The sequence below is a fragment of the Spermophilus citellus genome (assembly GCF_964194105.1).
Source record: "Spermophilus citellus genome assembly, chromosome: 10".
Lineage (NCBI taxonomy): Eukaryota > Metazoa > Chordata > Mammalia > Rodentia > Sciuridae > Spermophilus > Spermophilus citellus.
Genome location: NC_138197.1, coordinates 3,979,707 through 3,999,166, shown reverse-complemented (window position 1 = coordinate 3,999,166; position 19,460 = coordinate 3,979,707). Strand labels below are relative to the sequence as shown.

The window sequence follows — 19,460 nt, the reverse complement described above, 5'->3', positions numbered from 1 at the left end:
TATAATCTTTGGTAATTTTCCTCTTTTATGTTCTGACCTAGACAATAATGTACTATTTTGGAACAAAGACTGTCATGCCATTTCCAATTTTGGACTAGAAATTGTCCTTATGGTATGATATGAGATATAAACAATAGCAATTTTTAAAAAGCAAAAATAAAAAGTTGAAAGAAAAAAATGACTTCCTCTTCTGCATGTGACGACAGGGTCTTAAGGATCCCACTGACCTTCATATCCATGTCACTCCAGACTCATCCTCAGGCTGGTGGTCTGATTCTCCATGATCTCTATGGCTACACAGAGACTATTGAATGTGAGGCCATCCTACTTGATACTCAGACCTTCATTTTTCTCAGCATCCTCTTGGAACAAAGAAGTTGTGGCCGGGGGGTGGGGGGCTTCAGATGCTCTCCCATTGTTTTTCTGTACCTGTTGCAGGTAGAGTGGTGCTTCATTGCTTGGTCTGTGTCAGTGCTGTGGGGTGCCCAGCAGAAGTAGAGGCCTTACTTGCACAATTCCCTTTACTCTCCACAGTGGCAGTGGCTGTAACATTCTTGGCTAGGTCAGATGCTTTTACACAGTTTTTAAAACATTCTTGAGCGAACTTGTCTGTGTTTAACAAACAGCCATTTGGGGGATCCATAGCTACCTTCATAAATTGTTTTCCACAGATGAAGCACAATGAAATAGAGCAACTTGAGTTTTTACCCAAGTACCACCTGTTAATAAACAGTTTCCATCAACAAGATGGACTTTTTGGTGTCCCCTATTACAGTAGTGTGGTGAAATGGTTCCAAACCTTCTAATTCATTGTCATTACTTTATCAGAGTTGTCTTTAGGTTTAGGCTTAGAATCTTACTCTCGCAGAAAAATCACACTGAATTGAGTAATTCCTTCCAACTCTTTTTGACACCAGTGAGAGCATGCTTGCTCTGGTTGGTGCATAAGAGGTGGTTGGGGCAGATAAGTCAGAAAAAAACATGCTTTCTGTGTTCAGTACAACTTGGGGCTCACCAGCTACCAATGGCTTCCTTTGTCTTGCAGTAAAAACTGAAAGTGGAATTAACCAAATGAACACAGTCCTGCTGCTCACTGCTATATGAGTATTAAAGACCTATCATATTGCTATCTGGGCTACTCAGTCTCTGTCCATTCCTGTGAATGTGAATTGCCCAGTGTACAAAGTTCAAATGTTACTCTTTTTTAATCACTCCCTTACTTGGAGTTCTTAGTGACAGCTCAATAACATCCCTGGGATGTTATTGAAAACTTGGTTTGGACAGCAGTAGCCATTTAGAGTTTTCCATATTTAAAAGTATGAGGCATAAATAGTGGCCTCAAAAAAATGTCTATATTCTAATCCTGGGAACCTGTGACTGTTATGTTACATGGCAAAAGGAACTTTGCAGAAGCTTGAGATGGGGAGGTTCTCCTGCAGTTCCTTTTAAGGCTTTAGGGACAATTAAATTAAAGATGTTAAAATGGGACATGATGGTTAAAAGCATGGACTCTGTAGCCAAACTGCTGTGTGATTATGGATAATTTGTTTTTCTATGCCTCACTTTTCACCTCTGAAAAATAGAACTAAACTATTGTTGTGAGGATTAGATGAGAGGATTAGGATAGTATGTGGCACATCACAAATACTCACAAGTGTTAGCTATTTCTTATTTACATAGCAATTCCATGTGGAAGAACATTTCTTCTGAGCTTTGCTCTAGATATGAGAGCAGATGATCTAGCTGGAATAGCACAGTTTACATTGGATTGTGTGTAGTGATTTCTTTCTTATCCTTGTTAGTCTTCGAATTTTATGAATGTAGTTGACTTGTTCTCATATTACACTATGTAATTGTATATGTTAATTCTTCACTTAGAAATCTTCCTTTTAATGCATTGGCTCAATTTACAACTATCACGGTTTTATCTTTGATGCAGAAACATGCACCCTTTTTCATGTAACCTGGGAGCTATAGATGGTATGGTATTATTTTAGTATTTGATCTTCTTTTCTGTTTATTATTTCTTCACTCATTGATATAGATTTTCTAGCCATTTGTTTACTAGAGAATGATAACCTCTAGAACTGGAAATTCAGTCATTCATTCAATAAAAATATTTCTTCAACAAAGATATGTTTATTCCTTGTGCATACTACAAAAGGAACATTTCCCACACCTTTCAGGATGCTTATTGTGTAGTCAGCAAGACAGAGCCAAAAGCACATGATTATGATTAGAGATGTGCACCAATGTCATAGGTTGGCAAAAAGAAGGGCTGAGGGAGTTTAATAAATCTAGACAGATTTAGGACTCACTGAGTATGTAGGAGTTGACCATGCAGAGAGAGAGCACATCATAGACCATTCTGAAACACCTTAAATAGGCACCTTTCTATGTAATCTATGATCTTAATTACAGTCAGCTTCCTTCATCATGTAGCACAAGGTTTGACATTCTACCTTGAATTAAAAAAGAAATTCAGACTTGAAATCACTGCCTCCATATTAAATTATTCGAAGCATAATGATTACATTAAACTTTACTGTGTAGTCTCAGGCAAAAAGATTGTTGGTAAGGAATGTAGCATCAGCCCTACCATTTTAACTGAAAGATCTAGATAATGACAGGTTATAAAATTGACTCATCCCAAAGTAACAACAAGTTTAATATCAACTTGTAAAAAAATAATGTTAACATCAAAAAGACTTTGAAAGTTGTAAAGCAATCATCTTTTGACTGTCAAAAAAAAGTAGTAAAGAGGTAAGACATAAAAGAGGTAATATTCTTGGGGGGTTTTTGGGGTGGGGTGGGGTGGGGTGGGTTCTTTTTTTTTTCTTTTTTGGAACTGGAGGTCGAATCCAGGATTTTGCAAATGCAAGGCAGACACTTTGCCACTGAGCTACATCCCAACCCAACATTCTTAATATATAAAGAAAAATTTTAATTCTAATAACCAAAGCAAAATACATGAGAGGAACAGACAACATGAGTGAGTGCGCACGCGTGCGTGTGCACACACACACACACACACACACACATACACACACACACATTTAAAAATGCCTGTTAAACATATAAAAAGATACTCAACTTTATTTTTAATAAAAAACATAGATTAAAGCTACTGTTGGTGAGTCTTAGGGGAAATAGGTACTTATTAATCACTGGTGGAAATAGAAAAATGGTACAGTTCCTTTGGAGGGGAATTGAGTATTCTCTAACAACATATAAGTACATATTTTTTCCTTAGCAATCCCATTCCTGAGAATTTACTCTGAAGATGCACCCGTAAAATACAGGAAAAAGAGGGGGAAACACTTGCATATACACCAGATTCTCTGTTGAGGTGTTTTTTATAATGATAAAAAGTTATAAATAATGTAATTGCCATATGAAGATTGACTGAATAAACTATGATACATAGGATGCTGTGAAAATAATTCAGAAAATCTCCATGAACTAATGAGTGATTTTTCAAAATATATTATTAGCAGAATTATCAAGATAGTTCACATTAGCAGATTAAGGTGAAAGATTTCATAATGTTGTCAACAATGCAGAAAAAGTTTTCAGTTAAGTTTGAAATCAGCCTTGATTTTAAACAATTCTTGGCAAAGAACAGAAAAACATCCTTAACTTGATAAAACATGGCTACATGACATTTACAGCCCAAAATCGTTTAATGATGAATTTGAACAAAACAAAAGTGTCTATTACTTCTTTTCATCAGCATTGTTTTGGAAGCCCTAGCTACTGCACTAGGACAAGAAAAATGAAATATAAAAGGGGGGATGTTCTTTATTTGCATATTTATGAATATAGAGAGAATATGCAAAAAAAAACTATTCATAACTCATTAATAAGATAATGTGGTTTCTGGATATAAAATCTGTACAGACAAATCAATTCTATCTCAAACAAGTAATAGTTGCTTAGAAAATGAACTATTATAATATTTATAGTAGTATTAAATAATATCAAGGACATTATTATAAATTCAACAAAAGAAATATAAGAAATATAAGAGAAGACTCCCCACCCCCAACTCCTCCTACCGCCAGTGGACTGGTCGTGATTGTAGGGGCTGAGGGAAGCAGAGGGGATCCTCGACCCCCAACTCCCATTACCACCAGCGGCGACACCAATGGTCTTAGCCACCAGATTTCAAAGTTGTGCCAACCAAAGGGGTCTGGAAAAATTAAACTATTGACTCCCAGACCACAGCTCCATAGCACTGGGGCTTAGATGAATGACAGAGAGAGTGCTCAGTTGTTAGGGAAATAGAGCACTCGCTGGGGCTGAAAGTGTAACCAAATCCTTGGGGAACTGCCTCCAGTGAGCAGGACCTGGCTGGCTGGCAGGAGGAAGGGGAGGAGGGGCCGTAGAAGTGAAACGGCTCTGGAACAACAGGATTGAGAGACTCCCAGGAGTTGCCTTACAGGGATTGCTGTTGACACATTGAGGGCAAAACTCAGCGCGGAGGGCACAGCTTTGCCTATGGGAAGAGAAGGAAATGGATCTCTAAGACCTAATTTTATTTCTTATTTTATTTTATTTTTTCTCTCCCTTTTTCCCTCTTTCTCTCCCCTTCCAAGTTTTATTGTTCTTTCCATTCTCCTCTATGCTATCTATCTCCCTCTCCTTCTTTCTTTTCAAGAGCACCTCCCTTCCCCTTCCCCCCAACTTTCATCCCAAGCATTTTGTCCTCCATTTCGTGTAACTGTCTGAATGAAAATAGGTGAATGTTTCGAGGCCGTCTATAGTGCTCCTAAATACCTAGCTACTACCAACACCCTGATCCAATCGATGGTTAGTATCCCCCTTCAGTAGAGCAATCTTCTAAAGTAGCCAAGACATACTAACCCTTATACCTTCATAGCACCTAACCTAAAGTCCTAAGAACAAAAAACAAATCACTATATGCATACAAAATCCGGAAGCCCTTTATAAATTGAATGAATCAGCTCTAAAGTACAATAAAGCTCAACATCTACAGGCATAATCTTCCACCACAAAGGAGAGACAACAGAGATAAACAAAGCCAAAACAAATGTATAGGAGAAAGCAGTTACAAAGCAGTCAAACAGAGCTGGAAAGTAACATGAACAACATGAAAAAACAAGGGAAAAAAGGATTACAGATAATGCAGGACAACTTAAATCTACAGGAGGACCTAGAAGCATCAGAAACATGGACAAGGAAAGAAATCAAGGCATACCTAACTGAGATGGAACGGAATTTTAGAGAAGACATGAGACAGCAAGTCTAAGAATTGAAAGTATATTTTGAAAACGAACTAAACAAACAAATTAAACTGCAAAGAATGAGATTTACCAGGAGATAGAGATCTTAAAAAAAAAAAAAAACCAAACAGTAATTTTAGAAATGCAAGAAACCATAAACCGGATTAAAAACTCTAACGAGAATATTACAAATAGACTAGATCAAGTAGAAGTCAGAACATCAGATAATGAAGACAAAGTTTATCAACTTGAAAAGAATATAGTCAGCACTGAAAAGATGCTTAAATCTCATGAGCAATCTATCCAAGAGATATGGGATCTCATCAAAAAATCAAATTTGAGAGTCATTGGAATAGAAGAAAGGTTCAAACCAAAGGAATGGACAACCTATTAAATGAAATAATCCTAAAAACTTCCCAGAGATGAAAGATGGAATGGATTGCCAAATCCTGGAAGCCTACAGGACCCCAAACATCCAAAACTGTAATAGACCAACTCCAAGACATATAAATATGAAGATATCCAACATACAGAACAAGGAGAGAATATTAAAGGCTACGAGGGAAAGGAGGCAGATTACACTCAGGGGTAAACCAATTTGGTTAACGGCTGATTTTTCATCACAGACTTTGAAAGCGAGAAGATCCTGGAACAATGCATTTCAAACACTGAAAAATAATGGATTCCAACCAAGAATACTGTATCCAGCAAAATTAAGCTTCAGATTTGACAATGAAATTAAAATCTTTCATGATAAACAAAAGCTAAAAGAATTTGCAGCCAGAAAACCAGCACTGCAAAGCATTTTGGGCAAAGTTCTACAAGAAGAGGAATGGAAAAATAGTGCCCAAAACCAACAGCAGGATGTATCTCAGTAAAGGGGGAGGAAAACAACCAAAAAGTAAAAACTAGCCAAAATAAAATAAATAAATAAATAAACATGGCTGGAAGTACAAATTATATTTCAATTGTAACCTTAAATGTTAATGGACTAAACTCACCAGTCAAGAGACACAGGCTAGTAACCTAGATCAAAAAAACAAATCCAACAATATGCTGCCTACAGGAGACTCATATGATAGGAAAAGACATACACAGGTTGAAGGTGAAAGGTTGGGAAAAAACATACCACTCACATGGCCCTCAGAACCAAGCAGGAGTGGCCATACTCATATCAAATAAAATCAACTTTAAACCTAAGTTAATCAAAAAGGATAAAGAAGGACACTATATCCTGTTAAAAGGAACTATCCACCAACAAGACATAACAATTATCAATTTATATGCACCAAATAATGGTGCAGCAACGTTCATAAAACAAACTCTCCTCAAGTTCAAGAGTCAAATTGACCACAACATAATAATTATGGGTGACTTCAACACACCGCTCTCGCCATTAGACAGATCTTCCAGACAAAAGCTGAATAAAGAAACTATAGAACTCAATGACACAATCAATAACCTAGACTTAGCCGACATATATAGAATATATCAACCATCATCAAGTGGATACACGTTCTTCTCAGCAGCACATGGATCTTACTCAAAGATAGATCATATATTATGCCATAGGGAAACTCTTAGTAAATATAAAGGTGTGGAGATAATACCATGCACCCTTTCTCTTGCCATGCACAAAAGTTAATTCAAAATGGATCAAGGAGCTAGATATCAAATCAGAGACTCTGCACCTGATAGAAGAAAAAGTTGGCTCCGATCTATATATTGTGGGGTCGGGCTCCAAATTCCTTAATAGGACGCCCATAGCCCAAGAGTTAAATACAAGAATAAACAAATGGGACTTACTTAAACTAAAAAGTTTTTTTCTCAGCAAGAGAAACAATAAGAGAGGTACATAGGGAACCTACCTCCTGGGAACAAATTTTTACTCCTCACACTTCAGATAGAGCCCTAATATCCAGAATATACAAAGAACTCAAACAATTAAACAATAAGATAACAAACAACCCTATCAACAAATGGGCCAAGGACCTGGACAGACACTTCTCAGAGGGGGACATACAATCAATCAATAAGTACATGAAAAAATGCTCACCATCTCTAGCAGTCAGAGAAATGCAAATCAAAACCACCCTAAGATACCATCTCACTCCAGTAAGATTGGCAGCCATTATGAAGTCAAGCAACAATAAGTGCTGGCGAGGATGTGGGGAAAAGGGTACACTTGTACATTGCTGGTGGGACTTCAAATTGGTGCGGCCAATATGGAAAGCAGTATGGAGATTCCTAGGAAAGCTGGGAATGGAACCACCATTTGACCCAGCTATCACTCTTCTTGGTCTATTACCTGAGGACCTTAAAAGAGCATACTATAGGGATACTGCCACATCAATGATCATAGCAGCACAATTCACAATAGCTAGACTTTGGAATCAACCTAGATGCCCTTCAATAGATAAATGGATTAAAAAAATGTGGCATTTATACACAATGGAGTATTATGCAGCACTAAAAACCGACAAAATCATGGATTTTGCAGGGAAATGGATGGCATTAGAGCAGATTATGATAAGTGAAGCTAGCCAATCCTTAAAAAAACAAATGCCAAATGTCTTCTTTGATATAAAGAGAGCAACTAAGATCAGAACAGGGAAGAAGAGCTTGAGGAAATGATTAACATTAAACAGAGGCGAGTGGGGGGAGAGAAAGGGAGAGAGAAGGGAAACTGTATGGAAATGGAAGGAGACCCTCGTTGTTACACAAAATTACATATAAGAATTTGTGAGGGGAAAGGGGAAAAAAAAACAAGGGACAGAATTAAACAACAGCAGATGAGGTAGAGAGGGAAGATGAGAGGGAAGGGGAGGGGGGATAGTAGGGGACAGGAAAGGTAGCAGATTACAACAATCATTAATATGGTATTATGTAAAAATGTGGATGTGTAACCGATGTGATTCTGTATTTGGGGTGAAAAATGGGAGTTCATAACCCACTCGAATCAAATGGAAGATGATATGTCATGAGCTTTGTAATGTTTTGAACAACCAATAATAAAAAAAAGAATATCAAAAGGAAAAGGAAACTGGAACAATCTTGAAATTAGGGAAAAAGATGGAAGAGTGACTTAATAATTGTTATGGTTGGTGAGATGTTGAATTGTACATTCTCTTTTACTTTTTTAATTTCTCTCGATTGAATTGTTTATGAGAATGCATTTTATAAAAACAGTGAAGTCATTATTCTTTTTTTTATTTGTTCATAATAGTTATTGTTGACATTAGATTTATTTGGACTAATTATAAATGCATGGAATATAATTTGCTCCAATTCAGTCCCTTACCTTCCCCATCCTCCCTCCCACTGTTCCCTTTCATCCACTTTACTGATCTATTTACATTTTTTAAAATTAGTATCTTATAGATATTCAAAATTATGAGTTTCATTATAGTATATTCACATATGTGCATTGGAAAGTTAGTTTGGGTTTATTCCACAGTTTTTCCCTACCCACTCCCCATTCCCTTCTTTTTCTTTTATTGATTTTATTTTTTTTAAATACACGACAATGGAGTCTATTACAATTCTTATTACACATATAGAGCACAATTTTTTATATCTTTGTATAAAGTATGTTCACGCCAATTCACGTTATACATGTACTTGTTTTTTTGCATTACAATTCTTATTACACATATAAACCACAATTTTTCATATCTCTGTTTGTATATAAAGTAGGTTGACACCCAATTTGTGTCTTCAGACATGTACTTTGGATAATGATGGCCATCACATTCATTCCACATTCATTAGGAGGCTAATCCCCTGCCTCCTCCCTTTCCCTCACTCCCCTCTTCCCTATCTAGAATCCATCTATTCATCCCATGTTCCTCCTCCCTACCCTATTATGATTCAGCCTCCTTATATCAGAGAAAACATTTGGCATTTGTTTTTTGGGGATTGGCTAACTTCACTTAGCATTATCTTCTCCAACTCCATCCATTTACCTGCAAATGCTGTGATTTTATTCTCTTTTAAAAAAGTTCATTGAGTGTATATATATATATATATATATATATATATATATATATATATATATATGCCACATTTTTAAAAAATCCATCCATCCACTGAAGGGCATGTAGGTTGGCTCCACAGTTTAGCTATTGTGAATTGTGCTGCTATAAACATTGATGTGGCTGTGTCCCTGTAGTATGTTATTTTTAAGTCCTTTGGGTATAGTCCAAGGAGAGGAATAGCTCAGTCAAATGGTGGTTCCATTCCCAGATTACCAAAGAATCTCCATACTGCTTTCCAGATTTCCAGATTGGCTGCACCAATTTGCAGTCCCACCAGCAATGTATGAGTGTGCCTTTTTCCCCACACCCTTGCCAACACTTATTGTCGTTTGTCTTCATAATAGCTGCCATTCTGACTGGAGTTGTATCTTAGTTTTGATTTACATTTCTCTGATTGCTAGAGATGTTGAAAATTTTTTCATATATTTGTTGATTGATTGTATATCCTCTTCTGAGAAGTGTTTGCTCAAGTCCTTGGCCCATTTTTTGATTGGGTTACTTGTTTTTTCAGTGCTTAGCTTTTTGAGTTCTTTATAAACCCTAGAGAGTAGTGCTCTATCTGATGTGTGAGGGGTAAAGATTTTCTCCCAGGATGTAGGCTCCCTGTTCACCTCACGGATTGTTCCTTTGCTGAGAAAAAACTTTTTAGTTTGAATCCATCCCATTTATTGATTCCTGGTTTTAATTCTTGTGCCAAAAAAGTCTTATTAAGGAAGTTGGGGCCTAACCCACATGATGAAGATTAGGGCCTACTTTTTTCTTCTGTTAGACGCAGAGTCTCTGGCTTAATTCCTAGGTCCTTGATCCATTTTGAGTTAAGTTTTGTGCATGGTGAGAGTTATGAGTTTAATTTCATTTTCTTGCATATAGATTTCCAGTTTTCCCAGCACCATTTGTTGAAAATGCTATCTTTTCTCCAGTGCATGTTTTTGGCACCTTTGTCTAAAATAAGATAATTGTAATTTTGTGGGTTAGTCTCTGTGTCCTCTATTCTGTACCATTGGTCTACCAGTCTGTTTTAGTGCCAATACCATGCTGTTTTTTGTTACTATTGCTCTGTAGTATAGTTTAAGGTCTCATATAGTGATACCACCTACTTCACTCTTCCTGCTAAGGATTTCTTTAGCTATTCTTGGTCTCTTATTTTTCCAGATGAATTTCAGTATTGCTTTTTCTATTTCTATGAGGAATGCCATTGACATTTTGATTGGAATTGCATTAAATCTATAGAGTGCTTTTGGTAGTATGGTCATTTTGATAATATTAATTCTGCCTATCCAAGAGCAAGTTAGATCTTTCCAGAAATAGTAAATGAATTCAGCAAAGGAGCAGGATATAAATCAACACCGTTAAATCAAAGGCATTTCTGTATATCAGTGACAAAACCTCTGAGAAGGAAATGAGGAAAACTACTCCATTCACAATAAACTCAAAAAAAAAGATACTTGAGAATCAACAAAAGAAGTAAAAGTTCTATACAATGAAAACTACAGAACCCTAAAGAGAAATCAAAGAAGATATTATAAGATGGAAAGATCTACACATTCCCTTCTTAAAGTAGAAAGGGAGGAGGAGGGAGGGAGAGGGGGAAGGTGGGCAGGGTCAGATCAGAATATGATAGCCCAAAGAGTGGGGTTTGGCCTGCTGAGAACTTCTAACTGAAGGAGATTGGAATCCCAAAAGCAACCTCAGCAGCAAAGCCTCTGCCCTCCTCCTGCCCTCCTGTCCTTCACCCTTCTCTCCCAAAGCCAGTCATAAAACCTAGAAAGCGCTCTCTCTCTCTCTCTCTCTCTCTCTCTCCCTCCCCCCCCCCACTTTCCCTCTCTCTTTCCTTTCCTCCCTGTCCTCCTACCCTCCCTTCACCTCTCCCTTAAAAACCCTAATTCCAGACAGGACCTGCCTTAGGTCCAGAAGGAAAGAAGGCTATACAGAGAGGCCAAGAAGAATCTGACCAGACAGGGCTTGCTAGGACCCTGGCAGCCTTTTACCATTAGCTCACACCCCCTTTTCCAGTCATTTCTGCATGGCCATCTATTCTTCATGGAACATAAACATAAAAACATGAGTTTTCCCTGGATCTGTAGGTCTTTATTTCTTAAGGCTTTTAGGTCAAATAAAGTTCTATTAAATAAATGTTATGATTTTTAAAATGTAAAGATATATACTAGTTCATAAATTAGACAAAGCAGTTTATAAAGATAGACTCTTTCTGAAACTCATCTGAATTTTTATTGCAGTTCCTGGACCTTTTACACAGCTATAGAATTAAGATACTGTATTAGTGGTAAGAGGATAAACAGTCCAGTAAGACAGAATAGAAAACTCAGAAAGTGATTGCCACATGATTTATGATTGAGGTGGGACTGCAGATCAGTGGTGGATAATGTCAGTCTTTTTAATGAGTAGTGCTGAGACAATTGAGTATTTATGTGAAATTGAATGAAATTAAAGCTCCTACTATACACCGTAGACAATAATTCTGTGTGACATATAGAATTAATGTCAATAAAATGCTTTCAAGATAATACCTTTATGATTTTGGAGTGGGGTAAGTTTTCTTAAATATGGCATAAAAGCACTGATTGTAAAGGAAGATATTAAAAAATTTGATATTACTAGCAGTAAGTATTTATCATAATCAGAAGACACCATGGCAGAGAAAAGTCATTCTTAATATTCAAAACTAATACTTGGTGTTAGAAGTTAGCAATGGTTGCTATCTTTTGGAAGAGTGAATTGGATAGGGTTGGGGGAAGGACACTCCCAGGAGGCTGATCATATCTTTCCTAGATCTGATACTAGTTATACAGGTGTATTCACTTTTTGAAAGTTCAGCAAACTGTACTAACAATTTGTACATTTTAAAATGTATATGCTCTACTTCAACAAAAAGTCTTTATAAAGGAAAACTACTAAGAAGCTATTTGTAAAACATTTGTCCAGCAAAATAATAGAGACCTCCTACAGCTCAATAAGATAGACATCTCAATAAAAAAATGAGCAAAATAATTGAACACACTTCAGAAAAGAGAAAATCATATATTTGATTTATTCTAAAAGGTGCTCAGCCTTATTAATCTTCAGAGGAATGCAAATTAAAATGATTGATCTCTTTATACCAAAATTGGCTAACATGAAGAATCTGAGAAAACAGTACCTAGTGAGAATGTGGAGCAATGGGAACACTACTGCCCTTGGGCTAGGAATAAAAAATTGGCACAACCACCTTGGGAAATGGATTGTCGTTACATAGTAGGTATGGAGGTAACATGCCAGGTGACTTAGTGATTCCTCTGTTTCAGAAATGGGTGCTTATGGGCACCAGAAGATGTTCAGAAGAGTATTTATAATAGCCTTGTTAATTATATCCAAACACTTGAAGTAATTCAAATATCTATCAACACAAGAATGTGTACATAAACTGTAGCATATTTATACAGCCATGTACTACATAATAGAATGAACTTTTCTGCAGAAAAATTCATATATGATATACATACATGTGAATATATATGTATATAAATGTATACATATTCACATTTTTCATAAAATTTCAGAGGTGTTTCTTAACTCTCTGAAGTTCATCCCAGATGTCCAGGTACAAGCCCCTCTTCTAAAAGTACCCTAATTTGTCAATCAAAGAAGATGCATAAAAGGTATTATGTATATATTTAATGATATCAGCCTGAGCCCATTTAGGTTTGTTAATGCAACAGTGAAATGCAGCCTCCAGGCCTTCCCATTCTTTCATTTGTCTGTATTGCCTTCATATTTGTTTAAATTAGAAAGTAATACATTTTTAACAGCACTGTTGAGGTATAATTTGCATATCATAACATTTCCCTTCTGTAAGTATAAAATTAATTGATTTTTGACACTTCTATTAGAGTTTTGCATCTGTCATCACTATACAAGTTCAGAACATTCCCATCACCTCCCAGAATTTCCTCAAGCCACATTTGTCATCAATCAAATGTGTATTCTCAAATGTAGTGTGTTGATTGCTTCATGTATTTCAAATAACACATCATTAAAAGTAGCATAACACATTGTTGAATAGAAACTTGAAAAACATCAACCAAAATCTTTTGTTAAGTGTATTTTGAGGTTCTGTATACATACTTGATTAAAATCAGCTTATTTGCATCTGTTCTCTATTGGTAGTTTCAAAAAAGGGAACATACTGAACGGTTGATTTCTTCCTTAATATGTTCTTGGTGGGTGAATGTTGTCATGTTGTTCTGGGTGGGTTTTTAGTTTTACAAATTTTAGTTGGTTTGGGGGAAATTTTTCAGTTATACAAAGGCCCTTTTATATGGCAGCCTGTATAGTACTAATTTCTGAGAGAATAAATCATACAAAATAGAATGAAGCATAGAAGTTAGACTATATAGTTAAATTAAAACATAAATATCAAATTGTAAATTATTTTCTTTATTAGGAATAACTAAAGGAAAGAATGTATTGATCAACTCTGATATTAAGTGTCTCAGAATTTAGAACAGTATAACAAGTATTTTAAAAGCTTTTCTTGTCTTTGTTCTACCACTTCATATTAAGATGCTGAGTATAATATAGAAGTACATATGGAATATAAATATATGAGCATATTATACTATTATGTATAATTGGGCTTCCTCAAGTGATGTTTTTAACAAACTTTTATTATACATACTATACACTATTATTATAGAAATTATTATTTCTGCTTAAAGGTGATTGTATGGTTGGGAAATGCAGATATATTATGTGTAAAATTAAATATTTTTCTAAAAAAGTATAACATCAGATGTTCATGAATTTTGGAAATAAAAATACATAATGCCTAGCTAGTTCCTAAGAGGTAGGCTATATCTTCTGTTTGTCAAAGTATTTACTCTGAATTATTGGTGGAGCTAACTTTTATTGAGGTTTCTCTGTTGCCAGGTACTTTATTACCAAGGTTGCCATCAGAACCGGGAATGACATTACTCATTATCAGGATTGAGAAAATTGGTCTGAAAGACGCTGGACAGTGCATCGATCCCTATATTACAGTTAGTGTAAAGGGCAAATAACTGGCAAATTGCATTATGTTTTTTTCTCAAATGGGACAAAGTTTTTTGACAGGGGATGGTCTTGTATATGTGACAAATTACTTTAATGCATTCTATAATGAGGCAGAATCCTAGAAGAGATCATAACAGACCATAGTTCTGAAAGACTTTTTTTATTGGTTGTACAAAACATTACAAAGCTCTTGACATATATTTAATACATTAGATTCAAGTGGGTTATGAACTCCCATTTTTACCCCAAATACAGATTGCAGATTTTTTTTAAATAAGGACTGCAACCTAAATTCCAAATACCAGAGACTGAAATTTTTTTATTATTTTTTTAATATTTATTTTTTAGTTTTCGGTGGACACAACATCTTTGTTTGTATGTGGTGCTGAGGATCGAACCTGGGCCACACGCATGCCAGGCGAGTGCGCTACTGCTTGAGCCACATCCCCAGCCCCTAGTTCTGAAAGACTTACAAAAAAATATTTCCTACTTATACACTCACTTTTGCTTTTGAGTTTTTGCTTTTGAGATTTTTGCTCTTCAGATTCCATCTAACGTGCGGACTAAACATACACATTGTCCTTAACAGCAGCTACAGCCTTCAGGATGTAGATTAACAATAGCACCCCTCACCTTCCATGGGTGTGTAGTTTTCTACACAAAGCCCCATGTCCTGTTTTCCCATCTCTCCTGCTTCAGCCCCTCTTCTTCCTGTGCTACTGAGGTATCTACATAGGTGAGTCCTACAGAGGCAGATGAAAATCAGGGGACAGGGAAGTAGGGTGCGTCCATAACATCCATGCCCTGAATGCAATCCCGTGGGATGATGATGTGATTAAGCAATAAATTATACCATTTTACAGAAATAACTATAGTTAGTACAAAGGGCTTATTTTAACCTGTAGTTTTGCACCAAAGGAACAGATCGGTGCTGAAGTTAAATGGAGGAACTTTTATCAATTGCAGAAATAAAGTCAGATCCATGGGTTCATTAGTGCTAATTAAAAGAAAAATATGACCACAAAGAAAAACATTTATTTAAAAAACATAATCCACAGCAATAATACTGGTACACTTTTAAATTACGATGTTACCAGTTATCAAATATATAGTGTACTGGAAAATATTTACATTGTTTGATAGGCCATTTGTAAAACTGCATACTCATCCAGAAAGTATACTTAATACACAAAAATATTCAATGATGTTGTAAATGTTAAATTACCTTTGCATGTTAAACTGAAATATTTTTATGTAAATATTTTTTAATTATTAAATATACTAAATTGTTTTTGAGCTTTTTGAGACACATAAATGAATAACACATAAACACTGAGGAGTTATTAAAAAAAGTCCTTTTGAATTTGATTAAACTGAGATTTTAAAACCCGGAAAATTAAAACTATATATAACGTACCATCTGGTTGTTGTAAATTCAGGGTATGTTGTAAACAGTATAACCAGAATTTAGATAATATATATGAAAAATTATTCATTAACAAAAGGGTTTTTGTTGGCTGTTCTCATCCATTTTTTGTTCTTAACAGGGAAATTATGATAAGGTTAGGTTTAAAGGCTTTTCTAAATAAGTCATATACTTGATCAAAGTTAGAAATTGGTGGCAGAGCTCCATTGTGGCAAATTATATACTCCATATTTTTTTTTTTTGCATAGAAAAATATAGTGGGCTATTCCCTAAGGAAAACATGTTTGTTTTACCACTTCACTATGAAGATCAAGTTTTGTCCACTTGGCCATGTAAAGGCTTCCTTGTCCCCTTCATGAGGTCTCCTATTCAGTCTATATTCAATTCTCTCCACATACCCCATGAACTTCAATAACTCTCACATACTTGCTCACACCAAATAGGAATCTCTTAGCCTGAGAATCTCCTCTCAGCTCTTTCTATGCCTCTTTAGGAAGTGTAACCTTTGCAGTTTCTAGATTTTCTATCTGTATATGTGAATGCTCATAAGCAGAAACTTATTTGTTTCTCCAGATCTGAATGGCATAGATTTAACTCCTGTGCAAGATACTCCTGTGGCTTCAAGAAAAGAAGATACATATGTTAATTTTAATGTGGACATTGAGCTCCAGAAGCATATTGAAAAATTAACCAAAGGTTTGTAATTATCAGTTACTGACTTCTTAAGGACACAGTACTTACCTGGGTTTGTGTTCATAGTGTACTTAACACAAGATCTTACGTCACATAGTTATGAATATTGACTTAAAGAAAGTCAAATCATTTTTTTAAGTATGAGAATTAGCAGTTGCATTATCTAGTTGTGTAATGTGGTTAAATATTATTTGATAGGGAAGTTTTTCTCATAATACAGACTTAAGGAAGCAGGTTCCCTAATAATTACCTTAAGTCTTTTTAGGAACCTAATGATTACTAACAGTTAAAGAATTATTATTTTTTCTTTCAATAAGATGCATTGGGTAAAAAGATACTATAACTGGCAGTTAGTTTGTAAGAATATGGAAAGGACAATCTGGGCATGGTGGTTTCAGGAGGGAGAGAAATGATATAAGCTAGAATTTTTTTTAAAAGGAACTCTTTTAAATTTCTATTCTATCTAATATAGGTGCTTATTGAAACCATTTCTATAGGTACTGCTGATACTTAAGTAACTTCTGTTTTTCTTGTGGTATTTAATATTTTATATTCTTTGGTAGTTTATGATTCTACCTGTGTACATAACTTACATTCTTGCTATACAATTTTGTTGTACTTTGTAGAATTAAATGATATGGAGAAATGTCACTCAGGCATGGTAGAAGAGCTTGGAGTGACAGCCACAGTGAGTTATCAACAGTTGTCTCATCAGACTGTTTGACACATGTTACTTTGTAAAATCACAGGCTTCTGGTGACACATAAGAAATGTGTGGTCTCTGGCTTATGTGGTTTGTTTTAATTCCTTAGGTGCAGCTATCTTCTTTGAATTCAAACACTGCAAGCCTAAAAAAAGGTTTACCAGCACCAAGTGTTTTGCTTTCATGAAGATGGATGAGATTAATCCTGGACCAATTGTAATAGAACTGTAAGTGATATACATAATAGGATTCACACTGGTCAAATGGTTACTAGTTCATGTTTCTTCTTAGTCCCTCTCATCTAGAATATAACACTGGAGTAGATCAATCATCAAAGTATTTTAAACAATGATCTTTCTATTGTGGTTACAGGTACAAGAAACCCACTGACTTTAAAAGAAAGAAATTGCAGTTATTGACCAAGAAACCACTTTATCTTCATCTACATAAAACTTTGCACAAGGAATGATTCTGACATGAGTAATATGGAATTTCTGTGAATTTTACCACTCAGTAGAAACCATCATAGCTCTGTGTAGCATATTCATCCTTCAGGAGGCAGGAAGTGAGCCGTACCTATAGACCAGTGAGTCCATTGCAAAGCTGTACCACAGAACTAAAGTCCAGCACCTCATTGTTATGACTCCTTTGGATACAGGTTTATTGTAGATTTTGAAACATTTTTTTTACTTTTCTATTAATTGTGCAATTAATAGTGTGTTTCCTAATTTACCACTGTTCCTACCTTGCTTCCTGGAACAATACTGCTGTGGTAGGTATGCTCATCTTCAAACTTAATACAGCAATAAGAATGTGCTAGAGTTTACACATTTGCTCCAATATGGTCTTTTGATTTGAATTAACTTTAAACTTTTGAATTGAAGTGGGTAGGATAGTACCAGATTGCTTTGAAAGGAAATTGGATCAGTTATGGTCTGTCTTATAGGCTGTTCCTTAGAGCTGGCCTAAATTCACCCTCATCTGATAGTTCTACTTAGAAATAGTGTGCCTTGACCAGATCAATATCTTATATGGGAGTGTTCCCCAGGTTGTAGCTGTGATTTTTTTCCAGATGACCAGATTGTTTTTCTGAAAGTGAGCATATTTTTAGTCATGTTGATTAGTTGTTCTACATCACATTGCTATTGTTTCTAGGGTTAACATTAATGATTCTAGGGTTAATATTAAAACCATCTCAGAATAATTACAAATTTTTGGGTGGATTTACGTCTTCTAAATCATGTCATCTAAAAATAATTGAGTCAGATGCTAATGAGATACTGCAGGAACAACTGCTGTTTTTCTGACAACTGATTGTGAAACCTTAAAACCTGCATACCTTGTCTTTATAAAGTGATGAGTATGCAAAATCTGGAAAGATATTCTATTTTTTTAATATAGGTAGATACAACTGCCATTTATTTCCTATTTAGATATATTGACATTCATATGAAAATATGCAGGTCATTAGCCTATTATAATTTCACTATTTACATTACTTTTAACTTAATGATGAGACATAAATAAAACTTTCATAGGTGGATATTTGATACACAGAACATAAAGATTTGTGAGGAGCTTTTTTGTGGGTTACATGTAGAACCCACGTATTTTAATGTTCACTATTTTAAATGAACAATGCATGAAGGGAATGCAATACTTGGCCTATTTTTAAACTAGTGTAAACCCTAATCATACAATCTGTTTGCTTTTTAAAATGAATAACAGTTATTTTAGCCCTTGCACTTCAAGAGATCTAGTCTTTAATTTTTCAGTTGTCTGTTAGGTCAGTTTTGTTTACTAGATGAATGTTAATAAAACTATATGAGCCTGAAAGAATTATCAACCAAATTTAGTCTTTTCTTTCATCTGGATTGGGTTAATTTCACAAGTGCAAAAATAGTTCAGTCTACAATAGTTCTAGGAAATGAAGAATTTGCCTTAATAAAATGTTCACTCAACTGAAACTCTGAGTAGTCAAAATTTCCAGACTGTAAACTTCTCAAGAGAAGGGCCTCATTTTCTCCATGTCATGTAAACTTTCCAAGGTGCTTGGCAGCACTCTGTACCCTGTGGAGTACTCAGTACCTTTTTGTTTGATGTTACTGATGTTTGATGTTGCTCCCTTAAAATCTACTATTAAAATGTAGCAAAACTGATACATTGTTCTGTTTTCTCATACTATAAAACATGTATATCAAAGTGATAATTTTTTTAAAAAAACTTTTTTTTGGTTGTAGATGGACACAGTACCTTTATATTTATATGTGGTGCTGAGGGTTAAACCCAGTGCCTCACATGCAACC

At 35.3% G+C, this 19,460-nt stretch overlaps 1 protein-coding gene across 1 annotated transcript in view; it reads left to right on the top strand.

Annotated features, from left to right (window-relative positions):
- The window catches only part of LOC308659075 (axin interactor, dorsalization-associated protein-like), a gene marked incomplete at its 5' end in the record, with an annotated part of 35,196 nt that extends 16,003 nt beyond the window's left edge, over positions 1–19,193 (top strand). Inside the window, 4 exons of the mRNA XM_081312068.1 lie at positions 14,210–14,332; positions 16,332–16,454; positions 17,264–17,381; positions 17,527–19,193. Of these exons, the coding sequence (XP_081168194.1) occupies positions 14,210–14,332; positions 16,332–16,454; positions 17,264–17,381; positions 17,527–17,623 (461 nt within the window). The 3' untranslated portion in view covers positions 17,624–19,193. The remainder of the gene's footprint in view (positions 1–14,209; positions 14,333–16,331; positions 16,455–17,263; positions 17,382–17,526) is intronic.
- Positions 19,194–19,460: the final 267 nt, after the last annotated feature.